Source organism: Melozone crissalis, unplaced genomic scaffold, assembly GCF_028551555.1.
Source record: "Melozone crissalis strain CALT ecotype California unplaced genomic scaffold, PUWL_Pcris_2 ptg000013l_1, whole genome shotgun sequence".
Lineage (NCBI taxonomy): Eukaryota > Metazoa > Chordata > Aves > Passeriformes > Passerellidae > Melozone > Melozone crissalis.
In genome coordinates, this window is record NW_026535791.1 from 1,414,307 (window position 1) to 1,438,477 (window position 24,171).

General features: G+C 37.5%; 1 protein-coding gene across 1 annotated transcript in view; it reads right to left on the minus strand.

Annotated features, from left to right (window-relative positions):
- Positions 1–337: 337 nt before the first annotated feature.
- The window catches only part of GUCY1A2 (guanylate cyclase 1 soluble subunit alpha 2), a 135,796-nt gene continuing 111,962 nt past the window's right edge, over positions 338–24,171 (minus strand). Inside the window, exons 7-8 of the mRNA XM_054272339.1 lie at positions 12,113–12,267; positions 338–1,359 (exon numbers count right to left, since the gene is read on the minus strand). Of these exons, the coding sequence (XP_054128314.1) occupies positions 1,152–1,359; positions 12,113–12,267 (363 nt within the window). The 3' untranslated portion in view covers positions 338–1,151. The remainder of the gene's footprint in view (positions 1,360–12,112; positions 12,268–24,171) is intronic.

Here is a 24,171-nt window from a genome sequence, read left to right on the forward strand (position 1 = left end):
ACTTTCAGCCAATCCAACAATAGAGGAAGTTTCCAAATGAACAATCATTATCAACAGAATGGATTTTCAATTATCAATCTGGACTAGGAGCACAAGTCCTATTAAAAAAATGTGGAAAACCATCCAGAGATCTTCCAGTGTCCTCTGGAATTCCTCAGAATAAGTTTTCACAAGATCAAAATTTTAGAGAAGTTCAGGGCTTCTGCTGAAGATCAGTTTGGCTAATAATTTAGAGGGAAAACAAGAGAACTTTTCTGTTTGTCCATATATTGATCTTCTGAACTTTGTTTACATTGTCCTGGAAGGGCTGGACATACAACACTGTAGGACAAATACTGAACATTATTCTATATAAGAAGACAGTGCTCATCTAAAGCTTTAGCATAAAAACCAGATAAAGTGATCTATCAAAGTGGGGGTTTTATTCTGTAAATATTGATTCTTTTTTTTTGTTGCCAAAAAAGTCAAGAAATGCCTTCTTCCCACTTGTATAACAATAAGGTTTGATAGGTAGAATGTATGAAATATACAGTAACTTCTTCTGAAAAGCTATCTAAGCTCACTCAGCTTACAGTATGTGGAATGTAATTATCCAGAAAGTGAAATATGTATAAAAATAGGTAAAATTCCTACAATATTTGTATTGAGTCATAATTCCTCCTGCCAGGAAGGTTACAATAGCTCTACAGTATATGTATGAAATGCTTGTTCATAAAGTTAAAAAACATCATTACCTTACTGAAGAACACATTAAATATAGGAATGCATAATCAGAACTGACTCTCAATTCTGCTTAGCTGGTGCAAATCTACAGAGAACCATCATCCTTTCTGCACAAAACAAGACCAACCTCTAATTTGAGAGTTGGGGTTTTGTTTCGTTGTTTTGTTTGCCATAGAGGGGCCAGACTGAAGTTTATGAAAGAAATTCCTCTGGAAGTGGAAGTACATTGTTTAATATTTTTCCCTATCTCCATTTTGTTTCCCGACAGCAGTTACCCACCTTTTAAAATGATTATTGCCTGACATTACATGGAGCTTTTACTGCCTGTTCAGAAGAAGGCAGCGAAACACAAAGAACCTCCAACTCCCCTGTCATGACCCAGTTCTGGGCTTGTGCTTTTTTGACAAGTCTTTGATCTGCAGCAGGCCTCATAGGCTGGTCTCCCGGAGGAACATGGTGCCGATGTTGTAAGACACCTTTCTCACTCTGGCAGATGGGATGGAAGGTTTTGGCGGCTTCTGACCACTTCTGACCTCCAGGAAGTAACAGATCCCAGGAATTTCCTTTGGAAAGTTTTCTGGAAGCTCTTCACGGGAACGAGGGATAAAAATAAAATTTTCTTCCTTTTTCAAAAGCCTGGAGAAAAACAAAACACAGGGATATAAAACACTGTAAAACACGTTCCAGAAATGCCTCTTTGGAAAAGGTGGATCCTATGTGCAACCTAGTAAAAAATATGTTTACACTGTTGTGTAGCATATAAAGAAATTGTAAATCAGGATCCTCAGCTGATCTGTATGAACTTATCATCATTAACTTCAAAGCTTCAAGGAGCTCTGTTGACTGAGATCAGCTGAAGGGATGGCTCAAAAAAACATTGTCTGAAAATCAGTGTCAGCATTCAGAAAATAATGTACCAGAAAGAGAACCAAATTCATAATGAAAGTTGTTCAGAACACATCATTTGGCTTAATTAAAACACGTTGGTCTGGCAGAAATTAACATTTCAGAGCAATGGCTACCACCAGGTTTCCCACTGGAAGGCTGGTATGAAGGTAGCAGTGCTTGAGAGCTCTCCCAGATAAAAGCAGGGAGGTCAGTTTGTGCATTTACACTCAGTAGTACCTTCTTCATAAACTGGGTTCAAATACAGCAAATCCAACTTCAACAGCAGAACTAAATCTGACACTATTCATCAACAGTACCCATGGGTTTAATCTAGGCTATTTGGTTGGGTCAGAAAGGGATCCAGGTTCCCTGGATCCACAAAGCCCTCTCCTGGCGTGCCTGCTCAGCTGGTACAACACCACAGACCCCACTATGCTGCCTTCTGCCATTTCCCACCTTAGAAATCTCTGTCTGGTTAGACCTGAAAATTTAGGGCATCTTTATCAAGTATCTTCCCCAGGACTAGCTGGATTTGTAAAATAAAGGAAGTAACTCTAGACATTTTCTTTTTGTTTCCAAAGTAAATTAAGTTAGTGGTATTCAATCCCTTGCAGCATTGAAAAGAGAAGTTTTGAGACAATGGCAAATTCAGAGCACAGTTGGATATATAAAAGCATTCTTCCTCTTTTCCCTTCAACATTTATTATTTCTCTCAATCAGTTTGATCCTCAAAAACATAATTGGGAAGAATGTTATAAGTTTCCATGGAATTTTGTAATAGGTAGATTACTTAATGCCTGTAAAGTTGATTTCTGGAAAGCAAATGAATTAATGAATCCTCTTGCCAGGAGAATTTTGCAGGATTATCAGTATATGCAATGGCACTTCCTTTACAGAGTATTTTTTCATGAGTTTTGCTTGAGACAAAAGTGGGTAAGCTCATTGACATATAAAGGCAATTTCTTTCCAGCTTTTAAGTAATCACTTGGTTATAAATCCAACAAAGTTTGAGCCTTTGGACTTCTGTGGAGAACTCTATTTAGCATGTGGTTTGAAAGTCCACATTGTGGATTTTATGATCAAAATACTGAATCTTTTCTAAACTGCATGAATGTTTGTGGAGGCCTCTACAGAGAAGCTTCTCTTTTAATCTCTGCAATGTTTGCAGTAAATATTTTGTGTGCCCAAACTACAGGCTTAATATACTGAAATAAGTCTTCACAGCTTCCCAAATTAGATTTCTGCATGTAACAGCTGAAATCTTAGAACTCTCTGAGCTAAATCTGTAAGCTTGCACTGTAGCCACTCTTCCTCACACTGACTATTCGCCATGGAGCATCCAGCCTTCCTAAAAATCAATGGTTTCTTCATCAGAGTATAACATCAGGTAATTTTAATGACAGTTACACAAATCCAAAACTGTAAAGGTCAAGGCCAAGACTAAGATTAGTTGATATTTTATACTATTTCCTCATAGAAAAAAAGAAGTACAATATATTAATTACCCATCTTATTTTCACTTGTTTTGTGAATTGTAACTTGGTGACAATTAAATGCTCCAGGACTGATAGACAATTAGTCTTTTGAAGATTCCTCCACTGCTGGGGCTTGTGATAGGCTCCACATCCTGTATTAGATGCTTGAATCAGCCTCTAAACCTCAGAAATTGTCCAGCTGGCCTTCATTGGGTTTACATTTCAGCTCTCAAGCAAGCATGGCAGGAAACCTTTGTTACCAAATGTTAATGGAAGTTACTTATGATGACATTCTATCTTACTTACTTTACACTGCCAAGAGTAAAAAAAAAAAATAGAAAAAAGAAAAGAAAATTCTGGCTCATGGAATAATCCTATTAAAAAGATTTTCATCATGAAGAAAATGACCTCTTGTTAGCTTTCTCCTAAAGAACAGGTTCTTCAAATTCCTTAAAAATATGGACATATTATGTTGGTCCTGATACTTGGCTTCCCAATCTGAGAGTAAGATCAAAATTCAGAAATTACCTCTGATTTCTTAAATCTTTTTGCATATACTAAAGAAACAAGTTATCTGCAAATTCTCAGTGCATATCAGCAAAGATATTTTTCTGCAAAATCTTCCCTCTTACTTTTAGGCCCCCTGTGATGTTAAAAAGAAATCAATAGCAGTTGATTACCATGGCCATTTCTAAGTTTACTGAATTCCTTTTTATGGGAAAAATGAACCCCAAAAGATCCTTGTGCCAAGCAGGTGAATGAGTAGTGCACATCCTTAGGGATGTGTGCTGAACTGCACTGTGGTGGGCTGACCTTGGCGGGACACCAAGCCACTCTGTTCCATGCAATCCATTTTTTGCACTTCCTCTCTGGTTCAGGAGAAGATCCAGTGTAAACCCTTCTGCTCTGGAACATTTCCTGGGTGCTGGCACCAGTTCAGGTTGGTTGCCTCACCTCACAGACTGCTCTCAGAGCACCCCTTTGTGAATAGGACAGGCTGCCAGCTGTGAAAAGAACAATCTACCCTGAGAGCACAATCTTCTCCTTCACCTTCAGGAAATTATGCTGCAGCTTTAACTGTATAAAAAATGTCCCCAGATTGTCCCATATTCTGAGAGCTTAAGCTGAAGTTACACAACCTCCGCAGTTCAGGAATATTCATATAACAACCAGGCTGAAAATATCCCGAAGCATTTATCTTAGCTGTATTTTCTGAATCACTTCTGTGAATTTCCCTGCAGGGCACTATTGCAAAGGATATCTTTATAGCAGGTTTTTCACAGGTTCAAAATTCTGGGTTCCACTCAAGTAGCTGGATACACAATTTACAATTCAGAGCTCAAATTGTGAGGGTCAAGGTACTCAGGCATTCCTATAAATTGCCTGGAATTAGGTCTGCCCTCAGCTTGTCTTCTTCAATGATGTTTCAGGGGAGGAAGAATTTCTTAAACAGTGATTTGCAGTTGATTAACTTTGACACCTTCTCCTCCTAACCTGAAATCTTTCAGAGCTTTTAAAATTCTTGTTCTGTCCCTTCCTTGCTGGGAATGCTCTTGCTTTCAGACAAAAAGAGAGAGTATCTGAGAATTATCCTATTTTTTTTTCTCTTCTGCTCATTCATTTAAGAAAAAAAATCAGGATGTCCGTGTGTGAATGAAAATTGGGATCGTACTTAGGGGGAATCTTGCAGAAGCTTTTAAAAGCTGCAGCTCTTTCTTCACATAGATGAAATGATACAGTAATTATATTTCAAACTATCTTGGCAAGAAACAGTCACATCTTCATCATGGTTTCTATATTCAGAAAACCATAGAATCACTGAATATGCTGAGTTGGAAGAGACCCATGATGAATATGAAGTCCAACTCTGGCTCTGCACAGGACCATCCCCAAGCTTCTCACCATGAGCCTGAGTGTGCTGTTCAAACTTCTTGAACTCTCTCAGGCTCAGTGCTGCAATCACTTCCCTGAGGAGCCTGTTCCAGTCCCCAGCCACCCTATGGGTGTAGCACCTTTCCCTGATATCCAGACTAAACCTCTCCCAACACAGCTTTGTGCCTTTTTCTTGACTTCAGTCACAAGACTGAGGAGATCAGTGCCTGTCCCTCTGCTTCCCCTCATGAGGAAGTTGCACACTGCAATGAGGTCTCCCCTCAGTCTCCTCTTCTCCAGGTGGAACAAACTAAGTGACCTCAGCCACTCCTCATACAGCTTCCCCTCCAGACCCTTCACCCTCCTTTGGACCGTCTCCCACAGTTTAATGTCTTTTTTATGTTGTGGCACCCAGAACTGCCCCCAGCACTGGAGGTGAGGCTGCCCCAGAGCAGAGCAGAGCAGAACAATCCTCTCCCTTGCCCAGCTGGCCATGCTGTGCCTGATGCCCCCACAGCTCCTGGCTGCCAGGGCACTGCTGGCTCATGTCCAACTTGGCACAGACCAGGACCCCTAGGTCCCTTTCCACAGTGCTTTTCTGCAGCCTCTCACTCCCCAGTCTACACAAGCAGGGTTGCCAGGTCCCATGTGCAGAATCTGGCACTTTCCCTTATTAAACTTCATTTGGTTCTTATGGCCTAGCCCTCCAATTTGAAGTAAGAAATGGTGATTGCTCATCTCTCCCATTTGAACTAACAGAGACTTGCTATTGGAGAATTATTTGTTACAAAGCTCTCTATACTGAGTGCATGTTGCCCATGAAGATTCTTAACTCCCTCCATGCCCACAGTTTTCCCCTCTGTCTCTCAGAGATGTCAGGCTTTTGTATTTTTTACTGGATTGCTGAATCAGAGCACGAAAGCACCCACTCAGAACTAAACTTCAATGTGAATTTTTCTTTAGGAAAATTGGTCTGTATAGACCAAAACTGAACAAAAGTCCTAAGAGAAATAAAGTGCTCTACAACAAAGGAAACTATGCTCTGCACTCCTAAACACAGTATGCACCATTGGCCAGGTCAATCTTCCATAAATCCTATCTATCACAGGGAGAGAAACAACAAAAGAAAAAGATTCTTTCTGCCTTAACTCTAAAAGTACTGTAAAACCTTTAGTAAACCTTGTTCACATCTGCCCATTAACTGTTATAATTAGGAAAACCTAATTTTAATGGCTTTCCAAACAGGCTATGAGAAGACTGTCTCCTGTTGGACTGCTGCTCCCTTCCTCAGTGGCAACAAGTTTCTTCCTTCACCAACCAGGTATCTTCTTGATAACATAAAACAGCTCATTTGTTTCCATATGAATACAGATAATCAATTATTACAGCACTCACTAGAAATTTTGGAAGGCTGCTCTTAAAATACTCTGTATTCGCTCTTGTAATGCTAAAAAATCAGTGCACTTGGTTCTAAACTTTAGCAGGTTTGAATTTCTCCCTCAGTTTCAGTGCATGCTACAAACATAGCAAGAATGGAAAAAAAACCCCTGATTACATCTCTACCTAATTAATATCACATTGCATTTATTATTTTTTAAACTATGGAAGTTAGTGTACTGATGTCCCTTCTTCAGACAGGTAAACTCTGGAAAGGTTATCAAAGGGCCAGTCATGATTTTTAATGGAATATATATATATAAAATGGAATATATATAAACCACATGCAGCTAAGCATGGTGATTGTTCATCTCTGACCTTAAACACTTTTTTCCTCACTCACCTAAGCAAAAAGAATATTGGTTTTCTGCTCTCTGTTTGGGACATCAGAGGCTCAGTGCACAGGTTTGCTACTAAAAGGCCTCAGGCTTTACGCTGATGGAACAGTGCTGGCCTCAGGACCTGCCTGGATTTTTGCAGGCCTGACTTTTTGTAGTTTCAACAGCTGTGTAGCCAACAGATGACTTTTTCCTAAAGATGTTTTAGCTTTAGATCAGCTGTGTGAAACTGTGGGGTAACATACGCAGTTAACTACTGAACAGTGATCTAGCACAGCTATTCTGTGTAGAGAGAACCTTGAACAAAAATACAGTGTCACAAAGCACAGCACAGACAGACACCAGAGGCCCAAGGACCAGCATCACAAAACACAGTGATCGCGGAGGTGCAGCCTCACAGAAGCAGGTGACACTAGGAGTAGAAACCCAAGAAAAAACAGTGTGTTTTGACTATGCTTCTAAAATTAGACTAGCAATAATTTTTTGTGCCCGTGAATAAGTTGTGTTACCAATCTGTCCAAAACTAAATTGTCTGTCCACCAACATCTCTTGAAAACATACATGGTAAATCGATCAACATAAAAACAAACAGTTTTTTTAAAGGATGCTGAGAAATAAAATCTGAAATAAGGGTCTTGGGAGAGCAAGCCCATTGGTTTGACCATAGGAGGCAGAAAAATATAGATGTAGAGATAGCTATAACCTGTAGAAGAAATAATACATATAAATAGATATAACTTGTAGGAAAAAGAATTTGATAAAAATAAAAATCAATAAGGAGTTTAAAGAAAAGCCTAATTTTAATTTAAAATCCCTGTAAAGAGGGAAGTATAGAAATATTTCTTAATTACACAAAAATTCTTTCATACAACTTTCTGTGAAATAACAATTAAAAACCTACATCAGTTTTAATCAATTTTAAAGGCTGAGGAGCAATTTATGCAGATGAACATACAATGACCTCACCCAGCTCAACAGTGAGGCACACACACTCTCTCCTAAATCAAGATAAAGATGTGGGATACAGGCTGTTCATCTTTGTCTAAGCTCACGTCCCAGATGCATTGCCCAACATGTGATAATGGAAAGTATCTGTACCCAGCACTGAGTGCCAGAAGCACATTCTCCAAAAGAGAAATACATGCTGCAAAAGACTAGAGGTAGAAAGAGGAAAAAAAGAATTAATTCTTAAATAGGAGTTACTTGACAAACAGAAGCAACTATGTTTACCTGCTTTTGATAACCTTTTAGAAATCCCAAAGCACTACACTGCAACACTACTAGGAAAACAAGACAAATGTGGGCATATTATATTAATATCTCATAAAAATAATTTTTAAAGGCTGAAACAAAAAACTAAAAAATATTTTATTTCTTTCCTGTGCTGAAGAGTCTCATAAATCTTACTGTGCTTTTTTTCTGACTATGGAAAATAGGGTAATTCTATTCAATTCAGGATAATGATGAATCAAGTACACTTATTTTCCTATTCTTTTCTGTCCATATGTTTGTATAGCGACCAGTCTGGGATGCTCAACTTCCTCTTCAGTTTCCACATTTTTCACTGGGCGTTTTACCAATGCTATTCCAGGGATTTAATTTCACAATGCTCAGTGATTCAAAGCAAACGGGGATCTGTGACCCTTGTATCCAAAGACCTGTCTGAGTCAAGAGAAAAGGATATTTCAAACAGAAGTGATGTTTCAGATTCAAAAAGTGCCAAGTCCACCTTTGAAAAAGTTGTTGTTTCACACCTAGCAGAGCTCTGCCCAGGCAGGTGTAACTGGAGCAAGATTGCCCCAGGCTCACTGCTGCTGCTAAGCAACAAACATCACACCTTGTACTTATCATTTTAGACTCTGATTCTTACTTAGGCAGATTACAGGCTTGAAGGGAAGTGTCTGTAACCAATAATAGGTATTCCGAGGTGTGATTATTATTTGAATGCTGATGACACTTTAGGATGCATAATCTTTACTGTAAAATGAAAGCTGGTAAGTATTGGACGTGTTTCAAGCTTTATAAAAGTTTGCTTGCTTTATAAAAGTTGAATCACAACTTCCATCAGGGGTGTGATGATAAATGCCAGTAGTTTCATATAATTGAAAATTCTGTTGTTTTCATAATGACTGCAAAATCATCTACTTTGGAAAACACTTATTCTTAGATAATAGAAATATTAACAATAGCAGTATTAACAAAGTGCACAGCAGCAGAGTGTGATCAAATAGAAGAATTTAACAGAATATGAAGTCAAAGAATATAAAGTCAAATACAAATACATTTTCAGTTTGTGATGAATTACTTTATTTCTACACAATAAATATATACTCATACAAATTATATTTAAGAAAAGTTATATATGGATGCATCAGATCACTACTTTTTGGTTTGGACACCACAAGGATATTATGTTAAATCTCACAGATCACTATCAGAAACTCTGGATAAATCTTTCCCTTTGAGTATTTTGTAACTGCAGTCTCTTCTGGCCACGGTTTCAACAGTGCTATTTCTTGACATCTTCCCTGTTTGTTTTCAAGCTTTCAACTATGACAGAAGGTATAGTTTGAAATCAACTTTTCAAGTTGCTCCATGCACATCAATTTTATCATTTCACATATTTTCCAAAGCCTGTAATATAAAATTTTTCCTAGCTTCATCATCACTACTTTTAGCCACTCATTTTGAATGATACCTGCATTTCATTCAAACATATATTTTCTTTCCATTTCTACTAGACACCTGTAACCATGTGTCTAGTCTGTTACTTCCACTGCAAGTTCTCTGAATCAAGAACTGAATTTGTTTAGCATGTTAACAGCAGATTATTTACTGAGTACAATAACACACATTAAAAATGCCAATAATTTCGTATTTTGTTGTGTATTGTTTTGCAATTTTATGTTACAGCATTACTACAAAATTAGTTACTTTTCTATCTTCCCTTTTTGAAGCAACAGTCTACACTGGTAACTGTCTGCAAGGTAAGTACAGACATGAGGGTCTTATAAGGTGAAAGTGCAGCAATCATGAAAAAAATAGTCCTATTCATACTGGATTTCTAGGATTAAAGGGAAGAAAACCAGTTTTGATGCAACCTGAGAGATATGCAGGGTGAGAAGATCTGACTCAAGTTTTGGTGCCTAGGACTTAGTAAGAGCGCTCTCCAAGGTGACTCACATTTGACCTGCCATGGTACAAAATGCCCAGTGGCAGCCGGGCAGAGATGAGACACAGGTGAAGAGAAGCCATCTTCTCTGTGCCAGAATGTACTAAGAGTCAGAAAATGGGCAGCACAAACCCAGAGATTTCTAACAAGCTCCATACACAGGCCCTCAAACTAACTTCCAGAACAGTCTTTTAATCAGCACTGTGATTAAAAGAAAATACAGTCACAGAACCACAGAATCAATGGGGTTGAAGAGGACCTTTAAAGCCCTTCTAGTCCAACCCTTTTGCAATGAACAGAAACAAATTCAGCTAGATCAGGCTTTTCAATGACCACAAATTTGTGTCTCACAGAGGAGATGCTGTATCACTCATAACCAAATTCAACACAACTGGCACTGTGCACTGGTACATGGAAGGTGACTCTGGCCCCAGCATAAAGAGAGTTCTGTGCACCATGGGTCCCACAGCTGCTCTCTAGTTATATTTCCATAAAGTTGTTTAGCTGACCAGTTTCTGCTCTCAGGGACACAAACATGAGCAAGCAACACCATAGCCCCAAGTGAAATCAGTCTCCTGAACCACAATTGTGAAGTGGTAAGATCTCTTTTCTGAAAAAGTATGGACAGAACTTTCAGAGTATCTGGAAAACTATCTGAGGCTGGAGAACAGCATTTTATAAGAACTGATCCTACTCAAGAGAAGTCCAGCTCCCTGTCACAGGGCCTTGGTCACCTTTTGCCAGACCACAAATCACACATGGAAGGTCCTGCTACTGTGTAATTTTTGTAACTGGAGCACAAATGGTAAACAAAATTATGGTGAGTGTTCAAACCAGGTTTTAGAGGCTTCCTTCTATCCCATACTGGATGACCAAGAGTCAAACACTGTAGAATGCTGGGTATGGATGGTCCCAAAACCAATTTATTTTCAAATTATACCAAGCTCCAAACAGAAATTTCCTATATATTTATTTACTTGGTTTTTATTTAAATGAAAATGTCTTCTGCAAACAATAATAGATTGGATTCAGATAGATTTGGAAAACAATAGGTTGACCTTCTCTTGCATGTTACCAGACAGCTGTATGAATCAATTTCTGTTCACTTTAGATACAAACCCTATTCAGTTATTCTACCTCTTGTTCAATTTCTTACACTTGCTTCATTCTCAAAATATGGTCTCAAGTGAATGGACATTCTTCAGAAGAATGTCACTTTATGTACTAGTTTAATTACTTTTAACTTTAATTTGTAACTGATTCACATTTTAGCATAGCAGACACTTCAATACTCGGTTGAAGAAATCCCATTTAAAATTTTTATTTACATAGATAGCTATGGAGGAAAAGATTTGAGATTCTGAACAGGAAAAAATAAAGAAAGAAAAGTGATATTGTTTGAGCAACTATGTAGAGATTTACCATACAGTCTCAAAACCTTACTCCAGAAAATTACTTCAGATACAGAACACTGGAAGATTGAGATATCCTGCCAAAAAAAGTGAGTGCATCAGCTGTACTCTAAGCAGTAGAAATTCTAATAGTCAAACTGTCAAATCTGAACAATAAGGAACACCTTTTTTATTTAGGAGCTGTTCCTCATAACCAGATTTAATCAAGCCTTCTCTCCATTTGCATAATTTCTTCAAAACGCTAGGGATAATGCTTTGCCATTTTCAATATTTTTTCCTACATTATGAGCATGCTTCTATCAAGTGCGTTTTTACAGTGCTAAACAAGAAATTTTGTCTTCAAGAAAGCATTAAATCTCTTTGTAATCTCTTGGCCTTACTGGCAAAATACTGGCATTTGACTTTCTTCTGAGACAATGGGAGTGTGCTTTCTTTCATGAAAACTGTGTTTAATGGGTGGAACCCAAATCCCCAGTCAAAAGCTGTAATAGTGCATAAAACTACCTCACTTTGGGAGATATCTCCCACTTCTTCTGTTACATATTATTTTTAGTAGGAATGGCTGGCTTTTCTGTTGTGCTTTCTTGCCTCCAATGCCTGACTTCTTTGCACATTCTGATACAAACGTGCAAACAGAAGACAGACATCCCCACACAATGCCTCCTTCCTCTGTCCCAATGCCCTACCAACTTTCTGTTGAATTCCGTGTGTTGAGGACAGAGCATGTTACAGGAGCTGGAACTGGAAACAGGCTGAAACAAAAACAACAGGAAAGAAAGGGTGAAGAGGACTTACTGGTACGTGGTGGGACTGACGTTGATGCGGCGTGGGTGACTCCCTGACTCGAACTTGCTCGCCAGGGTGACGTTGTTCCCAAAGAGGCAATAGCGCGGCATTCTCACACCGACGACGCCAGCCAGCACTGAACCTGAGTGAATGCCTATCCTCATCTGGAAAAACACATGAGACACACGTCAGGCTGCCTCTCCTGGGCCACCAAGGGCAATGTCATTAGCACTCAGCTACAAGCAACCCTTTCAAATAAAGAGTAAACTAAAAAAGAAAGAGTGAAGTGGAAAAAAAACCAGACTCTATTCTATTCTTCTAGCTTAGATCAGATGCACTTAAAAGAAAGAAGAACAAAAAGATTATTATCTTTTCACTAAAACAATTTTCTTCTGTGCACATTTGCTGGAGACTGTGACAGTCAAAATAGAGATCATGAACAGAATAGGTTGGGATCATCCAGAGCTACTGCAACATCAGCCATCTAATTACACAAATATATACATTACAAAGGTTATTTTTGCCACCACTTCTAACACAGGCTTTGAAGTAACAGCCAGTTTTTCTCAAACTGGCAGGAAGAGTAGTTAAGGTTTATCTCCTCCATATTTTTCTTCCAAACTCTTCAAGGTCTAAGGTCTTTATCACTTTGTCAGACAGAGAGATATTGCAGTGGTGAGAATGCTGAAGACTGAGGCACCAATGATTTTAAAGGTAATTGTATCCTCCTCAAAATAAGGAGGAATAAATCCCCAACAAATTAAAAAAACCAAGCGACTATTTCAGCAATCATTCCCTGTAACTGTCTGAGATCTGGCAATTGCATCGACCTGTATAGCTCAGTTACCATCCAAGTTTCCTTCAGAATGAATAATCAGAGATTTATTCTGCACACATTTTAGCTAACAATTGTGTTTGCCAAGAAAATGATTTTTACAGATAGGGAAGTCTTTTTCTCTTGTTAACTTTATAACAGTTAAAAATTAAAAAGAAGATATTTATATCTTCTGAGGATACTCTTGCTCATAGCAACTGGATTGCTGCAAAACTTTAGGTGAAGGAAATAAATAGCAGCTACTAAGAGGGTCTGATGGGGTAAGAATGAGTGACTTACCTAACACTGTACTCAATATGGTCCTTTTATTTACTTAATTCACAGTTATTGCACTGTCCTTTTGTCCATCAGTCCCTATTTTTTTAATAAAAATATACACATGGACTCAAACACAAATTTTAAAAAAAATCATTGTTACTCCTTTTTTATGTAAAGAAAATGCCAGCATTTGATAACATTGGTGTCCATGAAGTTCTAGGAACATGTGGGACCCCACATTTTTTCACTGACTATGGTTCTTCCCACATGTCCAAGACTTCCATCATGCAGCTAAGCACTCTTCTAATTTTGTTCCTCTCTTAAGTGTCACAGACAATGTGTTCAGAATTATATCTGTTATACAGTAAGCTCCTGCATAATCTAAGGACATGTTCTGCATTTGATACTACTTACAACATTCTCACAGGAAGCCTAAAACCCTCAATTGTCACAATAAGACTGTTAATTACAGACTAGGTTGTTTGGTTTGTTTGTTTCTCTCTCCTTCTTTTGTCTTTTTTAAATCTGTGAATAAGAATCACTTGAGTGATTCTTTAAGTTAAGAAGTTCACTCTAATTGAACTTTCAAACCTTTACTATGGTTTGGAAGGCAGACACAGAAATCCTTCAAATCCTCTCTTCCATAGGGCTGGGAAGCAGCCACTAGCTTAGTTTGCCTGCTAACATTTGTGCAAATTCATAACACTTGGGTTATTTTGGTCATCTTTTGGAGCAATAAGATTTCCTGCTTTTGCTACAACATGCATTTAAACTCCACTTTCCATTACCAGTGGAAAAAAGTGCTCCTGCAGTCATGAGTTGGGTGAACAGCTGTTCTCCCTGTAGGTGAGGTCAGCACCTGCCCTCAGTGAAAGACTATGAGCAGGAAGTTTTGCTCACACAACAATGAGCATGCTTTCAATAAATAATAAACAACCTATTTACAATGTCTTGTTCTTGTGAGATGGGAGGTGACATAGTAATTTTGCACATAATTTTAGGAACAGAGCTAATGAAACTCATTTGTTCCATTGCTACTCTGCATGTTTATTTAAAAATCACAAATTAACTGTGTGCTGTGACCTCTTCGACAGTACATTCAATCACATGTAAAGGCCAGATTGAAACTGTAAGGAAAAGTATCAGCCTTGTTTTCCTCTAAAAACACAGGAATAAGAGTATACACTAGAGAGGATGGAAAATATGACAGTAAAAAAACATACTAAGAAAATAAAATTTGCTTTTGCAATATATGCAGTGAAAGCTGAAGTTATTGTTGGTTGTTTTGTTACTTTCATTCTTTCCTTTTCATTGCTTCCTTTTATATGGCCACATATTTTTTTATTACTCAGTGCTTCAGTGACAGACATGAGGGTTCTTCTGTACTATCTTAAGAGATTTTTAAAAAACACTTGCTGCTACAATTGAAAAAAGTAGATACTGTCTCACAAATACAGGTTAAACTGTGTAGGGAGAGACAAAAGCTGAAGTTTTCATTTGGTGGAAGAAAGTTGATGTAGGCTTTCTCAATAAAACTTAGACATAAATTACACTAAGAATGGTTCATAATAAAGCTCCACATCTGCTTTATTATGTAGCTCTCTACAAGAAAAGAGCCTGCAAACACTGATGCTCTTGCCATAAAGTATTCCTTCATGTGCCTTATTATACCAAGAATAACCATTATATTGGTCCTATAGTACTTTTTAGAGAAATATGTTTACTTAAAAGTGTCTTTTCAAGATTTTACTTCATTTGCAGATTCTTTGTTCTGGTCTTTTCCTCACAGAGTTGAAAACTGTTGTGTTAACAGCTTCAGGCTCTTTTTTACAAAGGAAAAAACCAATGTGATCAAATTATTAATAAGAAGGCACTTACAGGGGCACATCAACCTTTCACATTACCTTTGCAGTAAAGAAAATCTGCCTAGACCACATAACTTAGAACAATACCAACAACAGTTACACAAATAAAGTTATAGTTCCCAGGCTATATTGTACATGTAGCCCTTATCAGCGCTCTCTCAGAACAGTCACCATTAAATATTAAAAATAGCACAGAAAGTGAAAATGAGGTGACAACACTAGGATTCAATTTTTGTCTACCATAACTCTGTTTATTCCTTTAAATATATGTGTACTACAAATTACACATCTATTAACTGGCTCAAATGGAGCGTTTTTAATAAAATGTATGGTTTTCATCTGTACCAACTGTTCCTTTGTATGTCCTTAATTATTTGGCTAAAGATAATAAGGAAGTCTTAGCCGACCCAAATTCAGATGCATTATGCACACAAATGGAAAGGTGACTCTTTGGAAACTATCACAAAGAGAAGACAGCTGTGAAAAAAAAACAACCAGTAAATATCATTCCTCCAAGAGGTGAGGAACAGTGAAGAGATCCACAAAAGCCAAAGACATTTCTAAAGCATTATCCTGGAAGGCACAATGGCAAAACAGACATGAACAGGTGGGGAAAATACTGAGAGACCTGTGAGAGATGTTTTAGATGAACAGGGACAACTTGAACTGAGTGCAATGAAAAACAAGAAAAAAAGATTAACAGATCTGATCTCTGCAAGAGCTGTGGTAATAGTGAAGTGGAGAAAAGCTGATGAGTCAGAGGTGTAAAAGAAAAGCAGCCTGCACTGACCAATGCAATGTGAGAGGAAAGACGCGGCTATGTGCAAAGCAAAAGAAGCTTCCAAAGCTTGTATTAAGAAAGTAGCAGTGTTTGAATATTTCTTACTGATAAGGCACAAAGAGCAGAAATGTCTAATACCTGAGTGACCAGAAGGATAGTGATTTTGTTTAGTAGAGATAAAGAAGAAGATTCATAAAGAAAGATGAGAAAGATGAGAAGCACTGGTCACCATCTAAAATGAGCAGTGGAAGTGTGCCAGAAGTGGTATCAGTGAGAGCTGATAGTGCAGACTAGACCGCAAGAGGAAAGTCAAGAACAGACAGGAACAAGGATGAACAACACAAAAATATTTGCTCTTTTTCTGAACTGAACATTCTGTTACTAAATTCTTCTGATGTCCCAAATCTTAAAAAAATGTATGTTACTTCTTTACACCTCCTCATTGCCAAAGCATTATTTTCCTCTTTTATATCTAAAAGAACTGGGGTTTTTGCTTTGTTTAGTTTTGTTTCTTTTTTTATCTGCTCTTCAATTTCAATTACTTGCAATTGCCTGAATGCCTTCTTAGGCACGATACTGAAAACTACACTCTTACATCAAAATAAAGCCTGTTCCAACTGAGATGAGAGTAAATGCAACACTGAAAATTCACAACTCATCTAAAATTAACCTTATAGGCAAGTGGCAAAAATATTTTAATAACAGTAAATGAATGCAGTGGCATGCCTGAAGTAAATTTCATCATTGCTAATTTGCTTCTTAATAGCTTTTTCTGTTCATCAGTACTCTCAAAAAAAAAAAAAAAAAAGAAAATTCAGTCATTTTCATTATGGTCAAAGCTCTTGAGTTTTTTCTCTTTTGAAACCTTTTCAAAAAATGTATTCTCCTTCCTCTTTCTGTATTTCTCCACATAATATTCAAGACAAAAATTAAATGCAAGTGGAAAGACAGTCTGAGACGTAGCACTTGCCTACTCAATAATGTTTTTGAAAACCTCCTCAAATCCAGAATTTTTTGACCAATATATGTTTGTGTATTGATAAGCAATAGAATACATTAACCTTATTTCTCTTCAGTCAAAACTGAGACATTGCACTACAAGATTTAAAACAATTCTTTATTAATTAGACCACAGAAAAATCGTTCAAACTGTAATGATTTCTGAAAGGAAAATTAAGCAGGTTTCAAATTATTCCTCAAGCTTCATATGTACATGGTACTGTGCAAAAATATTTGCAATTTTTGGTATGGGCTTACAAATCTATTTTAAAAAGCATAATTCATGCTTTATTCAGAAAAAAAGACTAATAGGCAATAGCATAGAGAATTGCATAAGGGTATGACTGTGAAGAATGATTTCTGAGTTGAAAAGAAAAGGACTGCAAATATTTTTGCACAGCACCATGTACATAAGAAGCTTGAGGAATAATTTAAAACCGGCTTACTTTTCCTTTCAGGAAACATTACAGCTTGAACCATTTTTCTGTGGTCTAATTAATAAAGGGATTATTTAATAAACTGAAGGGAAAAGTAGGAAGAAGAAGAGGCTGTGGGTACCTTTCTTTTTGTCTTCCAGTAAAGAGTAGTTGATACTAAAACATGCAAGCAGACTTTCCAACTCACACTAAAGGTAACTACGCAACCTGTCTTCTGATAAGCACAGGACAAAAAAACATGCTCATTTCCAAAGTTCTCTCTCTGCAACCAGAAACTTTTAGTTCAGGGATTTCCTGAGCCAAAATAAATTCTTTTTGTAGAGAAAAGGTGTTTGATGTTCAGTTCCTCCTCAAATATGAATTACAGTAACATTTCAGCATACATTCTTTCTTTGCACCACACACTGAAAGAAGGACCTTAATAAACAGCTCTCACACTCTGAAAAACACACTGCCATGCTAGAAAGAGAAGTCTCAGGTTGTCTCACAGGTTAACTGCATCCAGAAGGACACACAATCCATTTTCTCAGAACTGTCTGCCTTGCACAGACACAGATGATGGAGAGAGGGCAGGCTGGGAAGTAGGTGACACAGCCTAGAAAACAACCACAGGCAGAGGTGATCCCCCACTCTGCCAACCTGGAGCTTTTCAAGCCGCAATAACGTGACTGACTGACAGCTGCTCAAGACTTTGTGCTAAGCTGAGCAGAGCTCAGGGCTGGCACAAGGCAGTAGCTGCATGAAAAGAGTTCCAGGCACATGGATGGCCCAAGCCAGAAAAGCAATTAAATACAATAGAAAGCATTCTGCTGGATCAGGACTTTTGGTCTCTGCCTCAACAATGTACATTGGTATCTGTACAGTAGCATTTCTTAGACAAAAGCACTCCTCACTTTCTGGCCTAATATACTGATTGATACTCTGTGTTTCAGCATGGACCTTCTCCTTTCTGTCCTTGCAGTGTCCTTCAGAAAGGAAAAATTCACCTCTTGCATGGTGTCTTAGCTATTAGTCCATGACACAGAGCCAGATTATTCCAAACACAGTCTGCCAAATTCTGTGGGGTGTTTTCTGCTCTAATATTTTCTAGCAGCTTCTACAGCAGCGCTATCTGTAAATCCCAACAAATGCCATACACAGGGAGATTTACTTGTAAAATGTCTTAATGTAAAACAGACTCTCCAGAGCCCAGAGGTCTAAAATCAGGGCCCCACACCAGTGAGTCAATGTGCATTTCTGCTCCTTCAGAGGACTGCAGGTGGATAGGACTGACAGCTATGTCCTGACATATGCTTTAGTGTGTGGGTTATCTGCATTCTTAGATAGATTTATAAATATCACAGTGCCTTTCTGGAAAGGGACATATGACAGTACAGCTCACTACAGAATTGTTGCCAAGGAACAGACCTGCTCAGAGGAAAATTTAGATCACTTGAATTTCACAAGGTGTTCTATAGAACCAAACTACAGGATACATTCCCCCCCGCCCCTCCCTCCCATTTGAATATCATTTGGAGAAATAAACACTTAACTTCTTTTCTAATCAGAATTTCCTAGATTTTTCAAATCTCAAAGAATTATTCAACCCATCTGAAGCAAATCCCACAGCAAATTATATGAGGACAAAGAAAAATAAGGTCATAAACTAATAAGAGTGAATGCCTTGGGATCAATAAATCCATTTTAAGTAGTTTTTGGGTAAGGCAATCATGTTGTTTGTGCAAGAAAGATGCAATTAAATTATAACCAATGTGATGCACTTTGCATATGTACATCCCTGGGCTATGGTCTTGGCATACAGTCACTTCTACTGAATGTGGGAAAAGGAGCTATGAATCATTTCTACATAAAGAAGCCCCAGACTTGAGGGATGGAATTAGTTCTCTGTTTCCCTTGAAGTTCTTCTGCCATGAGCTAAGCTAGTCCTGCTTTGAATAGTGGTTGGATTAGTTAACCTCCAGAGGCTCCTTGCAGCTTCCTTTATTTCACAACTCCGTATTTCATAACCTGTGTTGAAAAATTATACACCTGTGAGTCTCCATCAGCAGTATGAGGTAGAATTAAATGAAGTAAAAACAAAAATGAAGACTCAGACTAGTTTTGGGAGCTCATTAGTTCTAGCATCAAAGGAAAATTTACACTGGGGCAAGCTATTTTTGAGCCAAATGGGATCATGTGAATTCAGTATGGCACTGCTCAGTGTCTAGGTTAGAAGAAGATTTGGGTCATCTGTAAGGAAACTTCTGACCTGAAATTATTTACTGGAGGGAGTTTTGCGTGGAGAGGTGGGTGTTAAATGACGTAAATGAGAATTTTTAGAGCTGCTAAACAGAAAAATAAAACCTGTATCCTTCCTCTACAGTTCCAAAGAAAAAACATTAAAGTTAATGTGCCTTTTCATGAGCTGCTTCTCACTCACCAATAAAACATTGCATTTCATTGTTGATGGGGCATTTAATCAAAACCAACTTTTATTGTTTTCTTTAAATAGTAATTTCCACAGCAGGAATTTAATTACTATGTGAACCTGTGTGTTCAGGCACTTAAAAAAGAGCTAATCACTCACACAAGCCCACATAACAGTGGAGGATTTTTCCCAGCCTCCCCACCACTGACACCCAAAAAAGAAAAATATTCATCAGAAAGTTCTCTTTGATCCCTGGTGTAGGAGGACATCTTTGTCTCACAGTGCCATCATATGACATATACTGAATGGATTGGGTGATACTTTAACAAGGATAAATGACACATGCTCAAAATATTTAAGGGAACAAAAAAACTCTATTTAAAAAAAAAGTCTGACCTAAGTGTTTTAACCTCAAGAATCAACATTTGATACTTTTCCTAATTTAGTAATTTAAGGTAAATTTCACCTAATTGCAGTGACCTAGAAGTTAGTCAGCCTCATTTAAGTTAGGTTTTTAGACTCCTGCTAAACAGGAGGTAAATAACCTCAGGGCTGCAATTCTTCATATTTTAAAATTGGCACACAGGAGAGGTTGAATCACCCACTCCTGAACCTGTCTTAATTCTCCTGGTGGAAGAGAGAGGGACATTTAATTTTAAGTTTAACCTGGACACCTCATAAACAGACAGCTGAAGAAAGGTGAGATGAAATCAACTCTCAGCCTGGCAAAGTTGACAGACTTTCACCTTTATGTAAAATGAACTACACTCTTGTGCATAAATCATCAAAAATACTGGTTTTGATGGATGGGACCCCATCAGAAGATCATTCTATTTGCAGAACTGCAGAAATTTCTTCAGATGTTTTAATGTAATGGTCTTGGAATCTAGCCTGCAATCTTTGAAATTACCTTTCCATGGCAGAGTCATGCTTCATCTTTTGACCACAGTACATGTTCTTATACATCAATGAAAGCCAGACTGATCTGCTTTGGGAAGAGCTTGGAACCAATCAACAAGGATCATAGCATCTTCTAAACAGAACCACTGATCTGTAACAATCTTATATAGTTTTACTACTAGAAGCAACCTTATCTAGCCTCTACAATAATGATGTATCAGAGTCTTCCCAATGGCTCCCACACTATTAACGAAATTCAATAGTTGCCCACATAATTTAAACCTCTACCACCACAAGGTATGTTGATACTTTTTGCACGAAGACGAGATACATTTTAAGTCTGTAGTTTCTACTGGATGCACCAGCTTCTTGCAATCAGCACCAAGGCAGATATAATCAAAATAAAAAATTGATAAACTCCCTGCTCCATATGGACACAGTAGACATGATAAAAAAATCCCAAAAAAACAGTGGGTCAGGTTTTAAAAATGTACCTTTTCTTAAGTTGGGAAAAGCAGACAGACTGCTTCTTTCATCACTTCTCAGTCTAACAGTCATTTATGTTGGAAAAGACCTCTCAGACTGTTGAGCCCAACCAACCTTTGGCTGATCACCACCGTGTCAACTAGCCACATCCAGTCATTTCTTGAACAATTTAATTGGCTGTATTGTCTGTTAGACTGAGAAGTGTGTGATTCTGTGACTCTGTGATATAGACAAATACCTCAAAAAAGTCAATTTATGCCCTCTTTTGAAACAGTAAATCAAGGAATGACCACATGAAAGATAAAAGGCTAAGGAAACACCAAGCTTTGTATAAAGACTGTGTAGAATTGCAGGCTTTAATAGCTAAAAAATAGCTTGCTTCTTTGTGAAGAAACTTAAGGCACTGCTACAATCACAGAGACTTGAATACTAAATGCAAATACTAAATGAATACTAAATGTGCAACATTACAACTTGTTCTCATGCTCAAATCTAAAACAAGTATAAATCTGCCTGTAAAGTAAAGAAAGTTTCCACATGACATGACAGCTGGGACATACAGATATTTTATACCTTATAGGTTCCAATGTTTGAACAGCTCACTGTATTAGATAACCATTAGCACCTTACTCTATAATGATATTATAGAGATGCTGTGTTCCTTTGCTTGTTCATGAGTTTGATTTTAAGAACTGCAATTTCTACAGACTGAACACAAGACAATGTAAGATGATGACAATAATTTTTGCAAAACTTACCCAACTCTTATGCCAGGAGCAAACCTCCACAGCCGGCAGTGGGGATTGCATACAAAGGGAAATGAGGCTCTGTGATTGCACAGATCTATAAACAAGGGACTAAAAGACTTCACCTTGGCTATAATTGGGAAGGGGTTTATTAATACTCCTTCTTGCCCTTTGTACTTCACCATCACAAAGCTGCAGATCTTTGCAGGGAAAGTGAATTCCTCCTCAGTGAGCTCAAAATACACATTCACATAAAATGATTTTCCTGAAGTCTTTCAGACAGCAAATCCAGACAGTTGCGAATAACTTCTGCATACAACAAAAGCAATTAGCACAAAGAGAAAGGCAGCTGGTTTGCACTGAACTGAGGATTTTAGCAAATTATCTAAGCATTTAGTGAGTCTCCTGATTCCTGTATAGACAGCATTTCAGCAAGTCAATCAAACTTTCTTGACACTACAAAACAAATCATAACAAAAGCTAGGATCAGAACTCAAAAGCATTCTGTACAGCTTTGTTACCTTCACTGAAAATCTAGGTTTAAAAAAGGACTTTTGTAAATAAAATGGTTAATGAAATGAATGAAAAACCACTCTTTTGTATGCAACTCATACAAAATGTAGCATTTTCTATTCCTAGATTTACAGTGGAAATCTACAAGCAATACCTGATTGTTATTCAATATCAGATGTACCATGAATAGGAATGAGATACTATTTCACTTTTTAAATTGCTTCAGAGAAAATTCTTAACTGCACTGCAATTTAAAGAAGACGATTCAGGATAAATTTGAATTTCTGGTGTTTTCATGACTAGAAAGACTTTGATATTATTTTCAAAAAATTAGCAAATGAATGCCTGATGGTGTCAAGAATATGATAAAACCCAAACAAAGACTAATTGCTCTCAGATGAAGGTGAATCACTTACGGGAAGGAAAGATTTCAATGTTCAGTCTAATGACTTTCCTTCATTTCATTCAATGATCTCTCCCACTGTGTCTAACACTCATCCCTCTTTCAGAGACACACTGACAAAGAACAAAGCATGGCAACACATACAGTGGTTTTTGGCTTGTAATTTCTATAAAAAATAGCAATCTTAATGCAATTATTATAATAATTTCTTTTCTGCAGGTTATGCAGTTTGCAATTGAAAAATTTAAACATTAATATGCATAGCCAAGATTATCTCTGCCCATCTTCATCAGCTTTTATCAATTAATTTCTATTTCTATAATCCACAAACATACAGAAAAAAAATTAAGCATACTTATGCTATTATTTGTGTGAGTAAGACCAGAAAAGAAAGCCGGAGACTTTAAATCTCAGTAATCCTTGCATGTTCTTTTGAAAATGTAAGACTAATGCAGTTTGGGAGGCAGTAGAACATGGTAGCATGGCATATCTATAACTTCCTTGTTTGTCACTGCTCTCCAGCCAACCTTTGATGACACCAACTGGGTGCATTTGGCTGCTGAGGGGCACAGACCCTCAGCCCTGGATTTTGCTTATCCAGCATTCTCATTGCTTGCTTCTTTCCTGCTGTTGCTCCCAACTGATTATGCTTTATTTGAAACTTTTCCAGTCAAATTCTTCAACCAAGAAGTGGGCAAAGAATCTCTCTCGGTGCAACCTTTTCTGACAAGTCCCTTAGCTCTAAGTCTCATTTTTTACTCCTTTCTTCCCAAATGATGCAAGATGTGTTTTCGTTAAAAAGAATTCCTTTATTTTTTTGGTGCCTTGTTCTTTTTCAGTGTGTCTGAGAGGAAGACAACTGTGAATATTATATCATGAAAACTTGATAATTTTTATTTGTATTTAACATGAGTTGAAATTTGTGGATAAATAAAATAAAGTAGATGAAATCTCACTCCTAGTTGTGTGTAATAAATAAAATTCAGCACAACCTATTTTTATTTATTGTTAATGATCTGCAATAAACAACACACAATGCAAGAAAATGGATCCTGCAAACTGAATGCATCTAGAAACATACTCTGAATTAAATATACACAATTTCAGAGAGAAAGCTGGGAAATTCTGAGTGAAGATAAAAATGAACTTGAGATAGCCTGCAATCTTATCACATGAAAGAAGTAATCTGGGGTTATGAACATCATCTGACACCTATAGTTCCTTCCTACATAATTCTAGTCAACCTCACTAAGCCTATTAAGTTAAAACCTAGGTACTGTCAACAGCTGTGATTTCTGAAAAGATCAAGAATCTCTTCAGAAAGGATTTAATTAGAGGGAAACTAAAAATCTGTAAATGCTTACAGCTTGGTTAATTATTCCTCAATAGAGGAAGTGTGATAATCATCTACCAGTATGTGCAAGATGTTCATATCAAA